The following is a 25,242-nucleotide window of genomic DNA, read 5'->3' as shown; positions in this document are numbered from 1 at the left end:
CCCGAATGTCCGAAGCCAGAAAAAATGGAAAAACTTACCTCAAATGAAGGCCAAACAAAAGAGTGAGGACAGTGTTCACAAAACGAAAACGGTGTTTATTTAATGTAAACATGCTGATGCTAGCCCAGACCATGCGCGTGCTTGCGGATGCGCGCAAGCTTGCGTCCACAAGCTCAGACAGTGTGGCACAGCTCGCACGCATTGAAACACGGCGCAATCTCAGTGAAAGCTCCTCTCTGTTATCACGCGCTTATTTTCCTTGTCGCTGTCATCTCCTCATTGCGGCACGCGCAAAAGGCGTCCCCCATTGCCCCCTCCTCTAACGGATGTTTTTCTCATCGATGCCGAAGTTTCACCCAGCTTGAACATTTGACAATGCCTCTTTGGCTAGCACAGCTTTTCGTTTGAAAGTTGCACTATAGTGTCTTCGGTTGTTTGGTGCCATTACGATAATGCCACGCTATGGGCCACGACGCACGCCGATGCGACATAGGTCAAAGTAGCGACGTCGCTCGTGTACTTCAGTTGGCTACTGGCGTGGCCAATAGCAGCTGCGATACTGACTTTCAATTACAAACTGGCGCATTTTTTAAAATCCTCGAATCTAAGCCGACCCTAGAGTTTGGTATATGGTTATTTGAAAAAGATCTATCGGCCTAGATTCGAATAAGTATGGTTGTTTAATGCCCGTTATGGTCCTGCTTTATATTTATGCTTTTTCAGATATGTACTTCTTTCTTTATCGCCATTTACAAATGTATTGCATTTCTTCCGTTCATTTGGTTTCCTTGTACATATTTAGTTTTGCTGCTTTAACCCACGTCTATTATACATTTTTTTTCTTTTTCTTTTTTCCCTGAGGGTCCCGTGGCGGTCATTGACTTTGGGACCCTCGTTGGCATACTATCTGCACATAATCATTGCTTGTTGAATGGATAATAAACTGAAACTGAAATATTGCATTAGTATCAATTTTATAGGCTCTGTGCCAAGCGCGTCATCTTGCCAAAATGCCAGTAATGCCATTGCACATAGACGCTGACATGTCTGGTGCCTATGCATGCAAAAGTGGTAGAGAATATTACTGGCTGAATTTTAGAAAGGCTCCTGTGGTGCATGTGCGGCCAGCGGGCTTCTATTCTTCTGATTTTACTTGTCTCGAAACTCCGCTTATCGCAAACTTTTTCTGCTTTCTTTTTCTTTCTTTCTTTTAGCTTCGAGTTAATGGGGTGTTGCTGCAAACTGGCAAGTTTAACTTTCCAAAACTGCAACAGGGATTTTGAAGGATGCTGTGGGGAGTGCCCTCAGGATTGATGTCAACCACCTATTATTCTTCCATGTTTCTTTGTCACTATGCCATCAACTGTTCTCATGGTGGATTTATACCACCTATAGGTTTGGTATCGAAAAAATTTTCTTGCCTACATGGCTAAATTTAATCCAGAGCCCCCCTTCTCTGCTACAGCCTCTTAAAGATTGTGCAGCTACTGCAGCTACATACTTGCTCAAACATAGCAATAAAACATGTATTAAATCAATCATAGCCCATGTATTGCTCCGTAACATTAAAACCTTGTCTTATCAGTCAGCCTCTATCAAATATGTTGTGGGGAAGCTCTGTATATGTAAGCTGTAGTTTGGGAAAGCATTCTTTTGAGGTTGTTATTCCTCAACGCACTTGAGTCAGAAAACATACTGCTAGAACATAGGCTGCACTTACTTTGTACGTTACAAAGTCATGACAACTGGTATCAAAGGGTGAATATGGCCACACATGCTGCAGTGGCCAGCGGCTATGGTTTTGCACACCTGAGCGCAAGGTCACAGATTCAGTCTTGCGCACAGCAGCCACATGTTGATGGCGGCAAATGTTGATGGCGGTTTCGGCGCAAAATTCAAATAATGATACTTGGATCTTCATTTTCTCATATAATAATAAAACTATTTTTTTGAAATGACTGCCTACAGGGTTCTCAAACAATGCTTCATTAGTTTAAACTGATTTATGGTTCCGCTTTAGTGTCCCTTTAATGACTGTGCTGCCATGTCAAACGGATGGCTCCACTTCAAGAAGCATTGCACTGCATGTCGACATGGCCTTTTGTCTTTTGTCCAGGTTGCGCTGCCCACCCCTAGGAACATGTTCAATCACCAACTCGCCCAGCTTGCCATGTTAACACATAATCAGTTAGGAAAGACAATGAATCGGAGCATTTACTCCCTTTTTTGGTAAAGAACCTTTCGATATAATGAACTGGGCATACATTGATGTAAGACAAAAAAATTTTTGTTGGCCTTGAGTCCACATTCTAGTGATAATCTATCACAGAATACTAACTGCACGTTTCCTTTAACCGTGGGCCACAGTGTGCGGTGCCAGGGAGCTGTGAAACTGGGCAGTTTTTGTCAAGTACTGCACATGTTGGTGAAAGTAGGTGCCTGTGCTTGTTGACGTGTGCTCAATGCGTGTGTGCGTCTTTTGTTAGGCCCTGGGCTGCGTCCTGTTTCTCCTGTGCTTCCGCGAGCACCCGTTCCCGGACTCGTCCAAGCTCCGCATCCTCAATGCCAACTACAGCATTCCCCCTGGAGACACCCACTTCGACATCTTCCATGACCTCATACGTGAGTTCTCGCGCTCTCTCTCTTTTTTTTTTTTATTACTGCAGTGATGCGCCACTGACGTCATTGTGACGCACTTTTAACTTCAATTTAGGAACCTTCTGTGGATGGCAGCTAGGCAGCCATCTAGCTGTCACTTGCTGTGCACCATCAGCTGTAACCGCTAGGGTTCACAGCTGTTCTGACAGTGTTCTTTTTTACTTCGGGCAGCCTTTCTTTTCTTTCTTTCTTGAAAAATTTTGTTGCAGTCATGTGACATGTCACAAGACCTCGTGGGTGAGGTCCTTCTGTTTTACTGCCGTTTCTTGTGTTTGTCTGTGTGTTTTATATATGTGTTTTTTATATCCTCTAAGTTTGTCAGTTGCGGTTCATAGCATGTGCCAAGTGTGTGGAAGTTCAGAAGCCATTGTGATTTTGCTTCTGTCTCCTTTTTTTTTCTCTCACCTGTCATGTCCCCTTGTTCTTTTGCGTCACTAGTGTGTCTGTCACATGCTGAGTGCCATCCAGGCATTTCCTAAACAGTTCTGTGCAGTACTGCCAAAGCTGTAGCTGCTTCCATGTGAAAGGGTTATGTGACTGTAGCATTTCATGGCCCCTTATATAATATGACCCTTGTGATTCATTTGTGATTCGTTTCATCCCTGTTTCCTTCCTTCAAAGATTGGGTAGTTCCTGAACTCTGCATGCCAAAGTTTTTACAATCACTGTAATGTGGCTGTACCTGACTATTCACCGGAACCAGTAGGCTCTCGTTCCCTTGGCTGTTCTCAAAGTGCACGGAAAAGCTGTAACAAGGTGTATCCGCTGTTATGCAGCGCCTCTATCGCATTTCCTGTCTTTCTTGGCTTTGCCGTTGCTGTCAGCCGGCAGCAACGGCAAAGTGGTCTTTGCCATTGTCTGTTAGCGAGCAGTTGGGCAGCAGACGTGCTGCGCTGTGTGGTGTGCCCTTGGCCTCTCTTCTCCTGTGGTGCTCAGACTTAAACATCTGCCTACAAGTCGTCATGATCGATAGGATTCTTGAAGAACTCGTGAGCATGCTGTCGTGGTGTTCATGCTGTGCTGGTTGGAGTCTCGCTGAATGCTTACCTGTAATGGCTAAGGTTATTCCAGGTGGGATGTCGCATTTTCTCTGGCTAGTCTTGGGCGGTTGAGAGCAGGACTTGCACTGCTTACTGAGTTGCTTTGGATATACGTTTCGTTGCTTGTGCATTTTTTTAAAAAGTAGAATGGCTACATTTTGGTGGGTCAGAACTGCAGGAAGGGCTGGTATGATAATACAGATTCAAAACTACTTGTTTGGTCCAAACTTGGCACCATGTTGCCCACTGCTATGGCAACTCTCAGAGAGCGTGAAAAGAATACCGTACCTGGTAGAGTTACCGTATTTTGTTCTTTGGCATTAAGACTAAGTATGTGCACTTTACCCTTGAACTGTAGTGCTCATATCATATTTAAACACTTGCAAACTGATTACAATAGTACATTCTAACAGTGCTCGAGTTATCTACTTCATTTTTCAGTTTGCTGAGAATTCATTATCATATCAGCGTAATAGCTGAAAGAAAGTTTACTACTTTCACCATATTCTCTATTTTCCTTGTGTGACTGCGCATTTTGCACCACTACTGTTTGTCCTAGTTATTTTTTGTTGCCTCTCTTAATTCTGATAGCAAAAGTGGGAATTTTGCCACAACATGCATCTTTTTCCTTGACTGAGCCTAAAGTTAAACTGACACTTGGGATTGGAAAAAAAGAGAAAAAAAATGCCTTTGCATAAATGCATTATATGTGCTAAGAATTGACTATACTTGCCATAGGTATCTTGTTTTAGAAAGCTGATGCCTCATGCCTTCTGTATATTTACCTGTTAGCGCTGTACAAAACATTTTTTTTTAAGGCTTTGAATGCCCCTGCCAACTGTCAGTTCTTAGGGTCGGAAATGTATACTTAATGAAATGGTCTGTTTTGCCGACACAGAAAATAGAGACAAAGTTGCAGATGTGGTGCTGTTGTATTAGCCGAGGGAGCGAGATTGAGGGAGGGTGGAGAGGGTGGTCAAGCTGTTGAGTGAAGGAAAAGCTGCAGGAGTCGGGAGTGACTGATGTGTCTTCCCAGGTCTGTGTGCTTTAGCTCACAATTATTTGGTGCATCCTTGCGCATGTAAAGCCCAAGAAAAATGGGCTGTATCGCTCTAAGTTCAAAGCAATGAAAACAGTACCTTGCACAATCCTGGAGACCCAAAAATGGCCAAGGAAGCCAAGGAAGAATGAAGCAAAAGTCAGTCATGTTGATTGTGTTTTGACTGCTGTGGAATTGCGCACCAAGAATTTTTACCTGAAAGTGAAACTTTCTATGCAGCTTTCTATATGGTGGTTCTGAAGCATCAGGGAGGTGTGCACTGCGAGCTTCACCCTTTGCTCTTTGCCATCTGTCGTATCATTTAACTACCGTGAACTAATTCGACAATTCATGGATATGATACTTGCATTTGCCTGCCGCTTCCTTATTAATCCTGTAATACCGAACGTATCAGCATGCTGCACTGAATTTGATGCCTCAATATACTAATTTATGTGCAGCAAACTTAACACAAAATTCGTAGTTTATATATATATATATATATATAATATGCTGTATTTAAGTTCCCGCCATGGATAGTTAAACAAACGAATTACTAATTAAATAGTTGCTATACTAATTACATGGCACCTCGAATAACATTTAACTTCTTTCTACAAAATTTGTAATGTAATGTAATGCCCAAACACAGTTCTGTATCAAGTTGGAACAAAATTTTCAGCTTTATTACTAGCCATGGAAAGTACATTCAATGTACTTTCCATGGCTAGAAATAAAGCTGAAAATTTTGTTCCAACTTGATGCAGAACTGTGTTTGGGCATTACATGGTAAATGGCGGCTTGGATTCCGTCATTCCAGTGACCTAAATGAAGGTGTCACAACGGAAACCAATAATTGTCACACAGGGTTTATATTCAAGGGTTCTCCCAAAATAATGATCTTCTTTTCTTTTTTCTTTTTTGAAAACCCTTGAATATGGGGAAAATAGTTTCGAGGACCTTTAAAATTTTTTAGAGTAAATAAACTCCTTGAATTTCTTGAGATCTGAGGTTGGAGGCAGTGGCGTAGCAACAGGGGGGGCCGGGGGGCCGTGGGCCCCGGGTGCAAGGGGCCAGAGAGGGGGGGGGGGTGTCATATGCGTCTGAAGACACCCCTCTTTCCGCCAGCTACACCCGGGGAGGGGGGTGACAGAAGACCTATGGGCCCCGGGTGCCAGACGACCTAGCTATGCCACTGGTTGGAGGCCACCTCTGAACATTCAGAGTAACAAACTCCATAGCTGTGCTACATCGTGGACACTATCAGGAAATGATCATATAAATTCTATTCTGTATGTTTACCATGTGGTTGCAGTGTGGCATGTCCACTGCCACCAACAAGCTTATTTAAACCACCATAGCCATCATGGAGAAAGAGTTATAGCCAGACCAAGGGATAAAGCTGTACTACCATTTTTGTTGTGCCTGGAGGAAAGTTTCAGCCATTTGGGTTAAATGTGACTAGTAACACGAGTGAAGCGGGGCACTAGCTAGACCTCATTGAGTTAAGTGCGCGATGGGCCAGTAGGCAATCGGCAATTTGACTTTGAAAAGACACCTGAAGAGCTCGAAGTGGATGCCAACTCGGTGGCTTTTTGGCTGCAAGAAATTGCAACTACAGTGAAACTTCGTTAAACCGTAGTTGGCCGGAGTTCGGAAAAACTACGTACTAAACGGTAGTACTGTTTAACCGAAATAGCATGAGATCGCCGACTTACCTGTCGAAAACGAAACTCAGAGAGAGTGCGATGAAAGGGGAAAAAAACATGCAGTATTTATTCACTTCGTGCGACGACAGCGGCCTCAAACTTACTGAAGCTGCGTGCTAGCTTTTCAGCCAGCCCCCTCTTCTCGGCAAACACTCGCATGACAGATTCCTCGTTGGCGTTACGTATTCTCCGTGCATGCGCGCAATAGTGCTGCAGAAGTCCCGGGGGTGCATTTTCATTGCTGGGTGCTGGAGTTTTGAATACTTTTCGTTTGGAATAGAGTTACGTTATCGCGCCGCTGTTCTCGTCACGACGATTGCATTCATGAGGCTGACGTAACGCGGATCTTCTGCCACTGTCGGGCCTGAATCGCTCATGCTGTCGCTTTCCGTGTCGTCCTTATCACTGTCGCTAGGCGACACTTCGGCAACAACAGAGGCAACAATGGCGAAAAGTCGAACCTCATAGCCGACATGTCTTCGCGGTCGCAGCAGCGCTGCCGAGCAACTTCTTCGCATTCCAAATGCCACACACCATAGTCAACAGCAGATCCTTGTCGCGTGCCAGCGCCAACTTCTCCGTGTCACGTTCAATATCACGGACGATGTCTAATTTTTCTTCTATGCTGAGCACCCAGCATCTTTTTTATCCTAGCTTCGAATGACGCGAGTCCTCGCTTGCACGGCGCCATAATGCTCTCTGGCACGGCGTCGAAATGATGTTGATGTTAATGTGGCTTCACTTGCAAACGCACAGGGTGTTTGGAGGCCGTTGTTCAGATCTCTGAGGCTTGTTCTTCTGCCGGGCCGCCCGATGGAAACGATGCACCGCCGTGTTTGCGCGATGAAAAGTTGAAACGCTTCGTTTTAACCGATGCGTACGCAATAGGCTGGTACGGTTTATGCGGATACAAAACACATTATGTTCAATGGCCGCTGAGTCGGGGATTTGACTTTACTAATTTTAAAACGAAACTACTGTTTAAGCGGGTACGGTTTAACGAGGTTTTACTGTATGAAGCAGATTTGGATCTTTTGGAAGAGCGCTAGGCGGCAGGACAAGAAAGACAACACATGGGCGCAGTCCTGTCGTCTGGCACTCTTCCAAAAGTTTCAGTGTACCAAGAAGCTCAATCTTCAACCTTGCTGAGGTTTGAATACTGGTGAGTCTATATCTATGAATACATATTTTGTTTCCAATTCCTTGAATTTTTGTGTCAGATTGCTGTGTGCAAACCGTGCTTGTGGTGCTGCGCTCGCAGGGGGCATGCTCCAGGTGAACCCGACATCACGGCCCACGATCATCGACGTGGCTGAGCGACTGCAGGAGATGGGTGAGGCCAAGAACGTGCGGCTGGAGGACTCACCGGGCCTGCGCAGTGCAAACCCGGTGACGGGTGGCGCGTCCCAGGGCGACACCAGTGCAGCACCGCACAGCGTGCCGAACTCCACTTCCGGTAAATGATACACCTCTCTGGCTCACGGTTCCCTAGCTAGGAGCTAACCACGTTACAACAAGTCAGTGCCATCAACAGCAATCAGCTGCAGTGAAATCTCGATATAACGAACTTCAGAAGACTGCAGAAAATTGTTCGTTATTCTCAAAGGATCGTTATAGTAAAAGCCCCAATATTAACCATTCAGCTCATCAACCCATAAGTTGCCACTGTATGAACTATCCATGAAAACATCACTGTTGGCTCACGACCTGTTGCTTTTTTCCATAGATTCCGTCGCCACACACTACTGAAGCACCGCACCGTATAGTAAGAGTGGCGAGCGTAAAAGAGATGCCAAAGAAATCACTGACAAAGAAGCTGCATGTTGCCTCCAAAATGCAGTGCTTCTTTTTGTTTGTTTTTCACATTCCATGGACACAACAAGTCTCGCTCGAGGCGGATGCCTTAACTATTCCAAAGCGCAAGTAGACAGCACCGTCAGGAAAATGGTAAATATGGCAACCACGTGGTGTCCCCGTGAGCACAGAGATTACGTTTCTCCACGTTCATGGCTAGTACAACCACAGAAAGAAGGGGGGGAAAAAAAGAGACGCACCCCCTTTGCTAGGCAAAACTTGTCCGAGCGGAGTATGTTTTCGCAAAACCTGATGCTTCATCGCCTCAACAACAGAGGGAAAAAAATGTCCCCTTCCAACACTTCTCTCCACCGGCACCGTCTCAGGTTTTCCTAATCCATGCACAAAAGTGTCTGCTTTCTGCGCCTTGTCGTCTGCTAGCTTACTGTTCCAGCTGCCGTGAAGGATACACGAAAATCTAAGAATTCCCAGATTTCCATATTTCAATTCGTAGTAGTACTGAGGCGTTGTTAACATGACACTGTAATTGAATTACGATTGTTATTCTGAAAAGTTAGGTACTCTGAAGTTCATAGTACTGAAATATTAATACGTTGAAAGTATGAGCAGGCAGCGGGGAATTTCTAAGTTTGCTAATCTGAAAAGATTGTTAGCGTGGTATACGTAATAATGACGTTTCACTGTACTAAACTATTATGCTACTTATCCCAGATGAACCGGAATCCTGGACAGTACTTGCTGACATGCTTAAGATTCTGTGACGGCTTCGGAGAGGGGTGGACATATGCTTGGCACCAGTCAACCGTTTCGTAATCATCATTTCATCTTAATTTGTTGACAAAATTGAAGGACGCTGCCTGAGGGGGTCGCGATGGCATTCAAAGATCCCTGACTGCTTTTCATACTTCCCAGCAACTGCAGCTTACGTAACTGTAGTACTATGAAAGAAGGCGAGCTTTCTGGTAGAAGCACGGCCTCTTGTGTGGGTCAGTCCCGGAGGTAAGGCACAGTTGCAACAAATTACATTTTCAGATTTCTTTTATTGTTTCGCACTTTTAATAGAGTACAGTGGAACCCCCTTCATACGTTTTTCACCAGACCGAGGAAAAAAAACGCAACAGCCGGGAAAACGCAACAGTGAGGAAAGCTCCGAAAATGAATGAAAAATTGCAGCTTCAACTATAGACAATTTATTTCCACAGAGTGCGCTTAGACCTTAAAGAAGTCCAGAATGGTGGCTTGCCGTTTCTTTCGCTCGCTAGAAATCGCCACACGTTTCTCAATAGCCTGGAAGGCCGCATTGCTGTCAGCGTCGCTGTGAGGTGCGACGTACGTGCGGAGGAGGTCCAGAGCCGCGACGACTTCTCCAAAGCTAGGATTTGGCAACTCCCCGGCATCATGCAGCTCGTGCTCCTCGTTGTCACCGTGCCACGGCAATGGCAACGGATGAAGGAATATCTGCGGGAAATTTTGCCCTCTTTGGCGTAATCATGCTAACGTGCTAACGATTGTTTAGTATTGCTGCGGAGCGCGCGCGTCCGAGCTGCCCGGTTGCACGCAGCGCGGCGTGGTTTCGCGAGAAATGTAAACAAGAGAGGAGAGCTGGCCCGATAGGCGGAGCAACGCTATGAGCAACGCCAACTTCCGGCTTCCCTTTAGCTATAGCTCCACAAAGAGTGACGTCAGGGCCTCTCCTGAGTTTCCTTCCTCCGTGAGTCGACCCGTCCAACAAACCATGCGGTGACCGTAATCACAGTGATAGTGAGAGCATTTTTCACGTATGGCCATATATTGGTGGTCTCTCGAACTGGCGTGCGGCTTCTTGCAGCTAGTTCCATAGCCAAGCCCGGTCAAAACTCGTCAAAAACCAAAATGGCGGTTGGAGCGCGTTGCCTACTTTAGCCCAGGCGGGTTCGGGTTGCGACGCATCATGCGGGAACGTTTTCACAGCTACTATGTAACAGCGGGGTTCCTTATACATTGGATCCTATGGAAGCTATGCCGGGACCAGATGAAAACGACGTAGCAGCCGGGAAGACACAGCAGTGAGGAACGTAACAGCGGGGTTCTACTGTATTTTAGTTTGGCGTTTTTATGCTCTGCTCAGCAGCTGAGCGGAAGCGCGAATGCGCATGCGCCCTCCGCTTAGTCGCAAGCGGGCTAGCGGAGCGATAAACACGGTCCACTTACAAGCTGCCTGAGCGGAAAGTGCTGCGCATTGGCTAGCGTTGGCATCAGAAAGGATTGGATTGGATGCATAAACCAAGCTCGCTGGCTATCAGGTGGCATTTCCCAAGACTGTGCTTTATTTTCCACTGGATAAAATGAACCGGTAATGCATTACAAGTGCACGTCTAGATGCTTCATGGACAAATAAGTTACATATATTAGTTTTACTTCATAAAATGGATCATTGGGTGTTATTATTTTCTTTCATTACCCTGAATTTGGCCAGAGGGTGCTGCAACTACGAACGGTCGCCTCCACTACGCCGAACGTATAACTAAGACGTGAAAATCGCCCACCACTCTGCTGTGGCTTAGAGGGGCAACTCGGAATGGACCCTCAACTAAAACACTCTAATATTTAAGTCTGAGGGGATTTAACATAAAAGGCATGTGCTATCGGTGTTTTGTTTCACATTTCTTTGTGGGCTGTCATTCTCAACTTTTTGAGGAATAACTTTGTGAGGAATGTAAGACAAGGTACAAGCAACTTTAGTGATAGAATGGTGTGGCATTATAGCCCGCTTATACTGCATGTCATATGCAAGGCGTGCCATATACATATACCTAAATACATACTGAAATTTTCACTCACAGGGACACTGGCGCCGGATGCCAACACTGACACTGGATTTTCTGCGACACGAGGCCCTTAATGCTATCACATTAAAGAGGAAGGCCCAGCTTAGTTACCTACAGTTGCTTATTACCTGCCTCAGATGACTCTGCCTTTTGCCACGTTACATTCTAGAGCAAGTCAAAAGAGTAGTTTCTCTGGTTTTAAATATGTATTTTGCACTTTTTCATCATGAAGCTGGCTTCCTTGCCTGTGTCCTAATTTCCTATGCGCCGTTTCTTTTTTTTTTTTCCTCGACCTAAAATTGGAAGCTGGCACTGCATAATTTTTATCTGATTTTTGTAACGGTTTTCCATGCACGCCTACAGGGAAACTCAAACTGCTGTGCTCACTTTCCTACCCTTGCTGTTCGTACAGTCTGTATGACTGCCTCAATCTGTGCTTTCCGCTGTTTGCAGCACCGCCCAGCCGGCCACCTCCACCAAACCTCAACGTCCACGGGGGCACAGTTTCCGCGGCGGCTGCTCCTCTTCCGACGACAGCGGAAGGAAGCTGGGGCAGCGCAGGCCTCCTGACGTCGCTACGCGGCGGCGCAGGAAGCCTGCTCAAGCGCCTAGGTGACACCTCCTCCAAGGTCATGCAGATCGCCCAGCAGTGAGTGATGCACCACCTCAATCCTAATTTCCCCACTTTCTCCCCTTTGACACCCTTCATCCATTTCTGGAAGTACAAGTTACATTATTCACTCGATGTTGTGCCAAATTTTTTTTCTTCTTCAAGATTTTTTGTTGCTTGTAGTCAACCCTCGCGTTACATTTTAAAAACAGCAAAATTGACTATTTTAAAACAGATATTCTAAAACAAAAACTGCAGAAGCAGTATGAGACACATTCTGTAGGGCTCTTGCCATTGTTAGGGGGGCAGAATGCCAATCATAACTTTACCCGTCCTTTATAAAGAAATGGCACGGACTTCAGTATACAGGCGCAAGTACTGCGTATGGGAATTCCAGTGTTTTTTACCATGCCCCCAATAGAACTTGAACTTGTAAAAGAAAGCAGCACACAGGTGGCATGATATCAGAAATTCTAGTAAGGAAAAGGACTGTCAAAAATATATTTGAATGGGACATGAAGCCATGAACCTCGTAACTGCACGTGTGTAGTGATTAGATGGCGCATCATGTACTAAAAAAGCCATGCACTCCACTGTTGTTTTATTCCGTCGTCGTTGTACATCCCATCATGTTTGCAGCATAACTGTTGTTCCGTGCATAGAAATTTTTGTCTTGCCTATCTCTAATGTAGACAGGCCTGAGCATTCTTCTTCCTTCCTTGCTCTTTTTCTCCATACTGTACTTTTCTAATGTTTTTTGTCTCTCCTTCTATTTCAGGACAATGGGCAAGGCTGACTTGGACTTCAATTACATCACAAGTAGAATTGCCGGTGAGCACTTGATGGTTCATGGGGCTTTTAGTCTCAGATTTTAAGCAGTTCGCTAAAAAGGAAAAAAAAGAAAAAGAGAGAGGGGTTGTTTATATTATTGTCAATGTCTCTTTATACGCACGTGCAGCTCCTTTATTCAATCCATCGAAAAATAAAACTGTTGCTATGCTTTACCAAATTTTGCTGCTGCCACCGACCAATAATTCGGACTCAACGGGGACCGCCACAAAGTCCAAACAATCGGAAGTCCGTATTCTCAGATTATCGCATTCAGGGGTACCTTCAATTTCATGTGACTGGCACAAGACGCATCGGCGTCTACGAGTGATGGCATTCTTGGCACAATCCAAGCATGCTATCTTTCGTGTGACTCGCGCCAGACAAATCAGTGCGCACGAGTGCCAACATTCTTCGCACGGTGCCAAACACAGTCTTTCGTGTGACCAATGCAACCCTCATCGGTGTCTACAGGTGACGGCATTCATGGCAGTGCCAAGCACGCTATCTTATTACAGTATGGATACACTGCCACCTGTCGACATGTCTGGTGCTAGTCGCACGAAATGTCGCGAGAATGAAGGCATCTTCAAAAGCGATCGTCCAAGAATGCGGCCCGAGTTAACGCATTGATGCGCGCACATACACTTGCCTTTGGCCTAGACAGCCCGTGGCCGCGATTTTCTGGGAATACCTTTTATGCTATTCCTTTTCATGCTTTCTTCACTTTGTCAGTGGTCAGAGTGACACTCTGCACCCGTTATCAACGAGATCAGCCAGCCATCGAGTCAAAGGCACTGCTACAAAATCGCAACCCGTATCTCCACCATTGTCATGCTGTCAATACAGATAGATGAACATATAGTCAATACAGTTGGGGGCCAAATTAGCACACAGTCGTGCTTCCGAAGTCGAAATCATTGCACTGTGGTGCTGCAAGGTATTAGAATGATCAAGCATGTCCAAATTATCGGTCGGCGACTATATCTCGCTGATGTGGAAATGACTGTAAGAGCAATATGCTTCTTTTGCCTTCCTGGCCAGGCTAAACCATCGAGAAAAACTGTACCTTGCGTTCATTAATGACAGCTTGTGCAATTCTCATTTCAGAATAGTAGTGACCAGTTGCTGTGCCGTGTTTTTCACATTGTTCCTGACATTGCATGGACAAATTTATTTTTGTTTTGAAAGATTAAATTTTAATTACAATTGAACTAAGTCATCACGAAGTCGCATCCGACACATAAATACCTTTATTACATTTAATAGTTATAAGGATAAACATTAATTTCGCTACAAAAAGTGGAAATACTAAATGTTAACCATTACGTATGCAGTAAGTTGGTACTGTTTATGTGGCTACAGAACGCATTATGTTCAATGGCCGCTGACTCAGGCATCTGACTTTACTATACTTTTAAAGCGAAACTACTATTTAAGCGGGTACTGCTTAACGAGGTTTTACTGTACAGAGAAAACATGTTTTCCTGTGTTTTCTGTGCAATTCTGCACTGAAAGCTTGCCATTTATCCGCAATTTCAACTCTGCCAAATTAGTGCATTGTTAATGCAAGATGGAAGTTCTACCCCAGTGATCTCTAATTAACCCCCTCTGTTGCATCAGTTGGTTCCATCCTATGCCTTGCAAATATCCTGATCTGATAACCACGTAATCCTTCGTCATCATCAATTACGTTTCCCCTTTCTTGGCAGTTGTTTTATTTCTGGTTATTGCATCTATGCATTACATACATAACCAAAACCAATAATTTTTTAACATCTTTGTTCTTTGATATACGGTGCTGAAAACTTGTTATATGCAATTGAAGGGCTTATTTCAAATATGAGGTACATTTTTGTTTACCTCCTTTGCTTCAAATTTTATGCAAGCTTCCTTCACTTAATTTTCCACAAAGGTTTGCGAAAAATTGGTTAATCAGATTTCGCTTAAACACCAGGTCTGGCCATTTTTGAGCTGACAAGAGCAGTGCATACAATGTGTCCCAGCCATTGTGTCTGCTAAGTATTCCACTGCTACACGCCATGAAAGCAGCTGAAATTTCAAACCAAACACTGCACCTTTCACCTCATGAGCGCCATGCTTCCAGCCGGAGAGTCGATGTCATTCGTACAAGTGCACCTATGTAATTTGCAGTGCTGTGATGTCACTCACAATAACAGGTTACTGAGAAATATTCAAGGCACTTACAGTTCTATCTACATATGTATGATTTGTTGCTTCATCAGGGAAAAAAAAAAAGCAGGGACCATGATGTCGATGCGATGCGATACTCTGACTGCGGTATGAGAGAATGCAGGGAAAAAACTTCGCTTGTGTAGGCTAGACAGGAGCATGTGGCGAGAGTGTCTATGTTGGCACTGAAGCTCGCCTCCTGAAATCATGTGTTCGTGACACTTCGAACATTTCTATCCCTGCTAATAATAAACCGATTGGAACAATTGGTGCGGTAGAACGCTTCCTAGAGGGCACGTAACAATTTCCAGTGCACAACAAAAATTTGCTATGTGGTCTGGCTTGTTCCTTGCAAGCTTTTTCACAAAATTAAGTAAGAACGCTTGTATAAAATGCAGTATAAATAATACTGGACCTCATATTAGAAATAAGCTCATCAAGTTACAGGTTTTCGGTGCTATAACTTGACAAACAAGCATTTTTTTTAACTTCTTGGTCTAAGACTATGCTTTCTATTTAATTGAAAAACCGGTACATAAACATGCAGTTCATCTATAATCCCTTCACAGTCATCAAGAAATCAATCGGTCGTGCTGTCAACCAACAGTTTTCATTCTTTCTCGTGGCCTCTTGCTTGTGGTGGCCGGCAGTGATGTCGTACCCCGCGGAAGGGCTGGAGTCAGCGTACCGTAACCACGTGGAGGATGTGAGGACGTTGCTGGACGCGCGGCACCGGGGTCACTACGCCATCTACAACGTGTCGGGTCGTGCCTACTCGTCGGCCAAGTTCGAGTGCAAGGTCACCGAGCGGGGCTGGCTGGCACGGAAAGCCCCGCCCCTGCACACCCTGTTCAACCTGTGCCGCTCCATGCTGGCGTACCTGAACCAGGACGCTCGTAACCTGTGTGTCGTCCACTGCCTTGTGAGCCGCACTTTTTTTTTTTTACTTGCTGTACTTGAGATTTGCGCTAGACTGTGAGGCCTCTTATATCTTAAGCTTCCTGTGTGTCGAATGTGCCTACAAAATGTGCGATTAGTTGGTGCTTTATTTGCAATGAAAAGTTATAATAATCTTTGTGCTGGTTCATGTCATCTTGTCGGAAGCCGTTTGTGATTCACACGTCTAGCTTTGCAAAAGGAAAGAAAAGGGCTGAAGAATATTTAAAGTTGTACATTGCAATCCCGAAAGCGACAGTGATCATTTGCCCTGCATATGCTAGCTGGGGTTGCTGTACCACACTGAAACAAAAGCAAAGGCTTCGCCAAGTTGCATAGTATCTGCTCGTTAATTCATCAAATGTGCATTTGGAGCAGCATTGATAAGCAAGAGCTCACATGGCAGCAGCATAGGCTGCAGCCCTGAAGGGGGGATGAGGGTCTTGAAAACTTTTTTTTTATTTCTTAACATATCTTTCTGAAAATTGGCATGCAGATGTATCTTTGAATGCTGATCCCAAATATATATCCAGATTTTATATATCTCATCTAGAAATGAAGATATTGCAAAATAATTCATCCCACATAGGTCTTTTCTTACGGGCCATTATGATAATTTCTTAATTAAAAAAACTAGTTTTAAAGAATAGCTGTCATTTCCAAGGGCCCACTGCACATCCTAAAGCTAAAGAAATTTTCAAAAAGTCATCATATAGGTCATGAATGAATAACAAAGTAGGAAGAAAAAAAACAATGTGGGAGTAATTAGCTTACATCTGACTTAATTGCTAGTCTATTGGGTTTAATGAAAAATGGAAAGCTTTAGGATGTAGCCGAGGTCTTACTGAAAAAAATGATACCTAATTCAATAAAATCAGTTGATGCAAACATTATGAAAAGTTCTGTAAGGCAAAGGCATTTGATCGAAAAAGCAAAGCTGAGAAAATTGCATTCAAAGTTTTGCTTACTCTACCACTTTTGTTTACCAATCACATGGAAAAATTTAATGCTTTAGCATGCAGCCCAGTCATTACTGAACACAATAACACCAAACTCAACGAAATCTGTTCATGTAAAGATTGTGAAAACCTCTGTATTGCATTGGCACTTGACACAAAAAAAAAAAGAGCTCAGAGAGTCACTTGCTATTTTCTTTGAATCTGCCACACATTCACAAAAGTCCTGGGCAGTAGTCCTGGTTTCTGTCAGGCCTGTGCTTCTTGGCCATCCTCTTCTTCACCTTTTCAGCATTGGTGTGACTTTTATCAGACCTGCAGAGCCTCTGATCTTTTTCAAGGCTCCTACGAATGAGGTAGCTCCCAGGACTGTAACCAAGCTGTGCTGCAACAGCTCTGCTGGTTCTCTCACTGCTCTCTCTCACTGCACTTTGCGAGTTGGAGAGTGGCCAACCCACACTTGCTGCAGCTTGAGGACGCAAACAGCTTCTTTAGCACAGAGAGATCAACGATGATGTACTCTGTGCCGCGATCGTCGTCTTCACTTCCTGTGCCGACGTTCATTAGATCGAACTTGCGGGAAGTCGCGGACTTCTTCGCCATGAAGTTTTAATGTTGTCTGCGTATTTTTTCGCGCCCCGCGCACTCCGCCTCCGTGAAAAACACCATGTCGAAGCGTTGAGCACGCGAGCTCGGTTCAGCCGCGTCCGTCGGCACCGAAGCGGCGTGCGGAAACGGCGAAGTCGACGTTAGGCTTCGGTCAGCCGGCTCGGCCGCTTCCGACGACACGGAATCCGAAGCGACTTGCAGCGTCTCAAAAGTTGGCATTTTCGACGGGCTTAGTCCAGGCGCATCCACCGGCACTGCAGAGACTTGCGGTAACACCGAAGTTGACACCGATCGGCACTGTGGAGCCGCGTCCACCGGCGAAGCTAGCGTCGATGGGGTTTGTTCAGCCGCGTCCTCCGGCGAAGCTGTTGTTGGCGAGCTCAGTCCAGCCGCATCCACCAAGGGCACAGCAGCTTGCGGCATCACCGAAGCTGTAGTTCTTGACGATGTCGCGCTCTTCTTATTCCATGCGCGTCTCTTTTTGCTGACTGCTTTTCGCGTGCTTGCTTTCAAGCGCGCGTCTCGCGCCATCGTGACACGCGGAACATAGACACAAGAAATAGCAAGAAATTCGTGGTTAAAAGAAGCGACTCAACAGCCAAAATATCTACAAGAACGATAAAGAAAAAGGCAGAACGAAAAATACTAGGAAACAAAGAGGAGCGCGAAAAATGACGTGCATGCAGACGAAAGCAGACGACGCGGAGGAGTCGAACAACGCGGCCGCGGGGCCGCGGCAGGCGAAGCATGTGTCAGGGCCAATCAGAGGGCTGCCCTCGAGGAGGCGCCCGTTTCACCCAATCAGCGGCTGTCTCGCGACAATTTCCCGCTTGAGAACGGGTGCCGCTCGCTCCGCTGCACGAGGGTCTACAGCCTGCCGAGGGGCGCCAGAATGGAGAGCGGGAAACCAGCTTTCAAACGAGACCAAGATGGCGCCGATCGGTTCGCGTCGCGCGGAGCTACGGCAGCTTGAAATTGAGGCAAACCTTCGCGCTTGGCGTTCAATTTCGGCTCACCGACGTTTCTAAATTGCCGTTTTTTTTATACTTCGAGTAGGGATTGAGCCATAATATTTTGTAGAGGCATAGTTGGGACATTAAAGACTTCAAAAACGCAATTTTTGAAAATTGCCATTTTTGACCATATTTCGCGATTTGATGAAGACTGATGAAGATTTGATTGCTTTGATGAAGACTAAATTGTAAAGGCCATAGAGACTTTCTTTTTTTGTGTGTGTGACACATAATTGTAGTATGGACATCAGAACTGGTGCAATAATTACTCTGATCAACTGAAGTTTTCTTAACCTTTTTAATTGATCACTTGTGGGCAACATCCATGCAAAAGCAAGGTAAGCACAACTTCATAAGTAATGCTTCATCCTCTTCTGGATTCTTTGGTTCCTCTTGCTTTTTTGAGGGGGGGGGGACACGTAGCATTTGCACAATTAAAGCCAGTCATGGGCTTAATGCATGCTGACTAATAATGGCTATCCTGGTACTGGCACCAGTTTTAAGATGCCCAACTGCGCTGGCATTCTACTTATTTTTCCACAAAACCTTTTGCTTAGATGCTACAAGACAAGATTATATGTATCACCTAAAAATGTTTCAAAAATCTGGAAACTACGCCTCAGTGGAATGGCTGATTTGCGTAAAATTTCAGATTCTTAAGTCTCAAATTCCACGATCCTTTTAAATCTTTCCATGATCCTAAGACCGTCCTTTATCTCATGTCCAAATATTTGGAACAAATACGCAGCAGAATTTGAGAAAATTGCACTTTTTTTACTGTGTTGTCTTTGAAATCGGGTAGAAAATTGGACTTCAAGAGGTCGCCATCTATATACTGCTGTATACGCAAGGGATCGGACACTGAGATAGCCACAGCGCTGTATTTCCCTATGCAGAAATTAAAGCAACGAAAGCAAGCGGGCAAAGGTCAAACTAGGGGCATGATTCGTTACTGCAGGGATGTGACAAGCAGGGAGCGTAATATTGCCTGATGCAATCTGTCACTGGCGTACTTGTTTCACGCACGTTTTGGCATCAACGAGCTGCACACTTCGCTTGTTCTGAGGGTGACATTGCAAGATCTGCCTTGTTATCTCGAGTTTCTTTACTTGCTGTGTCCTAGCTGCTGCCTCCTTGCCGGCTCTGAAGGGGACCGCGCGGTGGTTCAATTGTTCATATCATCTGCCAAGGCATGAAAAGTGGTGCGCAACGTTACAAATTTAGCATGTTATAAGCTAGTGGACGTGGGCCAGGACTTTCGAAAAGTTCGGGTGAGGCGTGATCCTACCACGAAGGTTCTACTGTATATTGAAACGGGTGATAGCTTGAAGTTAATTACCCTTGCATGTCCTGTGCAAGCCAGTTTTTATCACCCGGTTGTGTCAACTTCCATGAAGATAATATAATCAGGATAAATGCCAAGTTATAATTGTCTAGACTTAATCGTTATCTTGTATTCACAAACGACTTCTGTTAGCAAAATTTTACGGCTGCTTAACTTGCCCGCTTAGCCTAGGTAATGCTCAAAAGTGGGGAGACAGATTCCCTTTTTTTTTATATTGCTTTAACAGTATTAAATCAGCATTGTTTACATACTGTTTAACATATGTTGTGATCTTTCTCGAATATCAGACGGGAAAATGAAACTATAATTTATGCAAGGTTAGTGGGCAGGTTAGGCTTTTTCCCTCTTTCTTCAACTACCTGATGCAGCGATTCAATGACTATGGAGTTTTGAAGCACTGCACAAGGTTGTACGTTCAGTTCCTAACCCTTGAGGCCACATTCAGATGGAAGTAGAATGCAAAAATGCCTGTGTGACATGCTTTGGGTGCCTGTGAAAGAATCCCACGTGGTCTGGATTAAACCAGAGCACCCCTATACAACTGGTGTTCTCTCATAGACCGTGAGCTGCTTCGTGATCTTGAACCCCGTTTATTTATTTATTCGTGTTCCCCTTGTGGACGATGCACTGCAGGATGGCAAGTGTTCCTCAGCAGTGTTAGTGTCGGCATTCCTGGTGTTCTGCCACCTGTTTGACAGCCCCGAAGAGGCCCTGCAGATGTTTGCCGTTCGCCGTTGTCCCGTTACGCTCTGCCCTTCCCAGATAAGGTTGGGCACGTTTCTCTTTTCTCTATTTGTGTTAACGAGGCGTAAACTGCATGTTAAACAAGTGAATGTGTGAGTCTATGCTACATCTAGGTCAGAATTTGCAGATCCATTATTGGTATTGGTTGCCATCTACCTGCCACAATACAATTCTGCGATGAGTTTTTTTAATAGAGAGTGGTTTGATGCACAGTGCGGACAAGGGGAGCTGAATGTACTTTGTTTAAATGCGTGAGTTGTGTGATTGACTTGAAATTTTGATAATAGTCATCTGGTCTTACATGAACTCAAGTCATGACCCAGTCAAGGTTGGCATGATGTGTGTTCGTCCTCCTTGCAGGTACATCCAGTACATGTCACAGATGGTCTCCCAGAACCATCAGGTGTTGCCTCACCGGTTCCCTTTGCAGATTGTGGCACTCATGCTGAAGCCCGTTCCTATGTTCACTAAGCTCAGGTGAGCTCACTTTGTGACATGTCACATAGAGTTCTAAATGACCACCCCCACCATCACTTAGGCCTCCATAACTTCATCCCCCGTGACTTATTCTTTCGGCAGCTAGACCCACAACATTTAGGTCCTCAGTACTTGGGCCCCAAAGATGATGCCCCCATAGCTTAGGACGCGCTGCTCGGGACCTCATTGATGTTTCCCTTCTTCTTGGTATTGAGAATGAAATTTCGAATAACAAAGTGGCTTGCTTCTTTGAATCTGAAATTGCGAAACACGGGAGCCGAGGTTTTCAAACATTCACCACTTTGCTTAAGATCCTGGACATCAACAATCAGTTGTCATATGCTGTGTTTCATGTGAACTAAGTTTTTTGCATATTGCCACGAGTTGCCTTGTGTTGTTTTACAGCAACAGCAGTTTAGGGCACTTCGGACAACCTTGGTGGTGCATATTGCAGCCATCGTCATTATGTTCATTATTATGTGAGGTAACGGGTAAAATGGGTTTCTCATGGAGGCCAATAAATTTTTGGGACTTCCTGTGGTGCAAAGTTCCCAAGATAGTTTCTTCTTGGACCTTCTGCTGTAAAAAAAATGCCACAGTTTTCTTTTTCTTGCGTGTACAGTATCTAACAAGCTTAACTTCAACTTTGTTGCATTACCTACTGGAGTGGCGTAACGGTGTTCTACTGCTGAGGGCACAGGCACCGCAGCTGCATTACAGTGAGGGCGGAACACGAAAACGCTCGTATACTCAGGTGCACATTAAAAAACCCGAAGCCTTCAAAATTAACCCAGAGCCCTCCACTGTGACATCTCATTGCTTGTGTGTTCAACCAACCCCTTCAATCAACAAATCAGTTGGTCAACATTGTTGCATAATTCGCTTCTCTCCAGGGATGGATGCCGGCCTTTTGTGGAGGTTTACGTTGGAGAGGAGCGTATACATACTACATGCCAGGAGTACGAACGAATTGCGTGAGTAGATTTCGTGCTAATAATCGCCAATAATTTTGCCGCTCTTGCTTTGCCGTTTGAAAAGCATCCCGTGTGCAGTCTTGTGCTGTTATTTTTATGTTTACCCTTAAAGGAGTACTGTCATGACGTTTGGCATGTTTTTTGTCCTAAATGAAGGTCCCAACCCTCTAAAGCACAGCTGCACAACTCATTTTAGTAGGGGGGTACAAATATTTGAATATCACCGAAATCAAGTCAGATAGTGGACGTTTAAATAACTCAATTCACTAATGGTATAACAACTGTTAGATTTTTTGAATATTCAGTATATTCATTGAAGCATCGAGAGTGATCGATGCCGTAATGTTTGCAGCCTTATTACGGCACTTGTTCTCAATCTGTACAAGATTGGTCGGTTGGCAGGAACGATAGAAACGATAAGGCAACACGGAAAGAAGAAACAGTGACGAAAGCATTTGCAAAAATAAAGCTGATTAGCCACTTGAAGGCATGCAAATTGTGTTGCATACGCATGTTCTGTGTTCACACAAATATTCCTGGAGTTCAGAGCTTTCTGTCCACCCGTGTTAAAGCACACAGATGAATTGGCACGCATGCCTGCAGTCCCGAACGCCACTTGAGCTGCACTCAGTCTGGCCGTTAGGCCTAATCGGCACTACTTCATCAGGCATCGGCAATAACATAGCGGTTTGGTGCTGAATCAATGTAAATCTATTCACAGCAGCTGCGCAATACCTGGAAAGCCAAAGAAATCCATCTTGCCAACAAAAGGGAATGTATGGGATGGCACCAACATTGTTCCCAGTCACCATCTTTGCGGCACACCGTACAGTGGCTTCCTGTTCCTCACACCCTTCGTATACGTACGTCAGGGCTTTTTGTAGCTTCGAGCAATGCCCCTCACAAGACTAGGTTGAGATTAACACGATGGGTGCGAAAGTGTCATATGACTGTTACGCTTATTGTTTGTGCGGATAATGCATGGCCGCAGAGAGGAGGGGGAGGGAGAGGAGGGTGCCTCTTGCGATCTTTCTGTGGTCTTTGACACCTTTGGCAAGTGCCAAACGATGATGAACCTGACAATGAAAATGCTGCTGCTCTTTACTGTCGGCGTGACCGCAGATTGACCCACCCAGCACTATCGATGGCTATGCGCCAAGTGGGGATCGAGTCACGTGAAGTGCAGTCTGTGCTTTAGTCAGTCGCACAGATTGATCTTGACTAGCTGACGATAACTCACAAAACCCATCTGGCTATAATCCTAGAAAACCCTTTCTGTAGCTTGGAGGTAAACTAGAAAGGAAATTTTTCTATGCAATAAGGATTGCCATAAAACGAAGTCCACTATATTGAACTGAAGATCTCACAAGACATTCAGCACAGCACAACTTCGCTACTTCTGGAACTTCAAGGGCTAAAAAGTACTTGATTCTACTCAACAGGCATTCTATTGATGGAAAGATATTTTGCAAACCCCTGTATAGAGCTAAGCTGTAATCAGGCATTCTAGGTTGGTGTTCCCTTCAATAAGGACATAGTACTAAGCTATGCATCTCGATTCCTGCATACCTAAGTTACTGATAACGTGCAACATTCTTGTTATACCAATGCTAGTAGGCCTCCAAGCATCTGCAGCACATAGAATTTCATACTATTACTAGAAGGAACTGTGATGCTAGTGTCTACGGGAGCTGCAAGCAGAGTGGTTCAGCCAGTATGGAAATGATGGGTAGTACATGGATTTGCATAAAGTTCATCATTGTGGCTGTAAACGGCTTCGTTACTTTGCAAACTCATAATTTTTTAAGAAAGTGCTGCGTTATAAGTAATTAAATGAACATTATAAAATTGTCCAACGGCAGGATTTAGACACAGAAACTCTAGCACAGAAGCCTGATATTGAAACCATTATGCCACGCATGCATGGACATGTGGAACGACTGCATGCAATTAGCAGCAGTTGTGCATGTTTGCAGAGTCTTATTGCTTTTGCATTTAAAGGAAGTATACATTGCTTTGAAATTTAGGCCAATGAAGGCAGTTAAAGCATAATGAACAAAGCCACAAGAACATTTCAAGCCAGAAGGACGAAGGTCAGACTAATTCATGTATTAAGGACCGTTCCTATGGTGGCTGAACAATTGCAGCGCCAGAGTTCTCTCTAGTAATTACTGTAGGAAACTCCATAGTGCAGTACCAGGCTTTCTTATATGAAACTTCTAAGCATTAAACTCTGTGCTAAATTTTCTGATATTTGATATTCGATTCGATGTTCAACATTTGTTTTTCTTAGTTCACTTCAATATCTTATTCAAAATCTACTATTTGAAATTTGCTCACCCCTCATTTTTAGACTAACAGCATGGGTGTAAGTCTGAATACGTCTAAATATGTCCAACTAACTAGGTCAAACCTGCACCTTGCATAACTCAAAACAAGCGAGGGCCAACACCAACTTTGCTGGGAATCATGCAGGCTGCATTTTTAGTGGAAAATGTGGCACATTTTGTTTGCTTACATAAGGGCAGTGTATGCTTAGTACCGTCGCACTCGTTGCTATCTTCAGCTTGTCTTCTAACGTTGTGCATTTGGCTGTGGGCTGTATGTTGGGCAGCCCTGTTCTAAACCTTCGGGAATGTATTGGCGAACATCAGCTTCAACAATTTACTATACTACTTCCTCCTACGAAGTAGCTTCAGTTTCAGAAAGTGGATGCCTCATGATACTTTGGCTTGCCGTGTTTTGCGATTGCTACAGCTGCCACGCACAAGTGCAGCCAGAAGACATGCACGCAGCAGTCTTCATATTTTATTTTATTAATAAAATCAGCAAACCTAGCTTTATTGCTACTCGGCAGCAAATTTTCCTGCTCTGTGTCATGACGTCATGGTAATGTCGATGGTGCTAGGACTGGCATCTCGAGATCAACTTTAGTATCAAGATGAAATGTTACATAAGTATTTGCTAACATTCGTACTTGCCAAGTGTCATTCTTTTATGAGCAGAGAGTGTGTAGCAAAGATTCTACAACTCGGAAAAGCGTGTGCCAGTACTCTTTCAATGTGCATTACCCTGTGTCAGCTGCACCTGTGCTTTCCCAGTACCACTAGTGGACTTGTTGGTGCCATTAACTTGTTTCTCTCTCTCTCTCTCTTTCCTTTTTTTTCATATTTCTTTCCTGCACTTGGGATTTCTCCGGCTACATTCGTAAATTATTATTGCTACTGCTGCTACTACTATTAGAGTGAAGCTGCTTGATTAGCGTTCTCGCGGATGGACTGTTCACTTTTGTGGCTAATTTCATTCTTTTTCTTTCCTCCTGCTTCATTGGAACACTTTGAAGTCATCACAACTATGCAGAGAAACAGCTGGCGATTCCGCTGAATGTCGCAGCTGCAGGAGACGTGACAATCGCAGTCTACCATGCTCGGTCATCATTTGGGAAGGTCAGTGCAGCGAACGCACAGAACTGCGTCGAAGTGCATTTAT

At 44.6% G+C, this 25,242-nt stretch overlaps 1 protein-coding gene across 3 annotated transcripts in view; it reads left to right on the top strand.

The window, feature by feature from the left end:
* aux (cyclin-G-associated kinase) overlaps positions 1-25,242 on the top strand; it is a 66,170-nt gene that overhangs the window by 15,522 nt on the left and 25,406 nt on the right. For 2 of the 3 annotated variants that reach the window (XM_075672256.1, XM_075672255.1), the window contains exons 8-16: positions 2,487-2,622; positions 7,708-7,902; positions 11,522-11,717; positions 12,457-12,509; positions 15,350-15,621; positions 20,192-20,325; positions 20,663-20,779; positions 21,673-21,753; positions 25,097-25,199. In XM_075672256.1, coding sequence (XP_075528371.1) covers positions 2,487-2,622; positions 7,708-7,902; positions 11,522-11,717; positions 12,457-12,509; positions 15,350-15,621; positions 20,192-20,325; positions 20,663-20,779; positions 21,673-21,753; positions 25,097-25,199 — 1,287 coding nt within the window. Of the gene's footprint in view, positions 1-2,486; positions 2,623-3,517; positions 3,730-7,707; positions 7,903-11,521; positions 11,718-12,456; positions 12,510-15,349; positions 15,622-20,191; positions 20,326-20,662; positions 20,780-21,672; positions 21,754-25,096; positions 25,200-25,242 lie in introns of those variants that run through there. The other variant, XM_075672257.1, reaches the window with a different exon arrangement.

The sequence above is a fragment of the Dermacentor variabilis genome, chromosome 10, assembly GCF_050947875.1.
Source record: "Dermacentor variabilis isolate Ectoservices chromosome 10, ASM5094787v1, whole genome shotgun sequence".
Taxonomy (NCBI): Eukaryota; Metazoa; Arthropoda; class Arachnida; order Ixodida; family Ixodidae; genus Dermacentor; species Dermacentor variabilis.
Note: the sequence above shows the minus strand (reverse complement) of the source record. Positions and strands in the feature narration are given on the sequence as shown.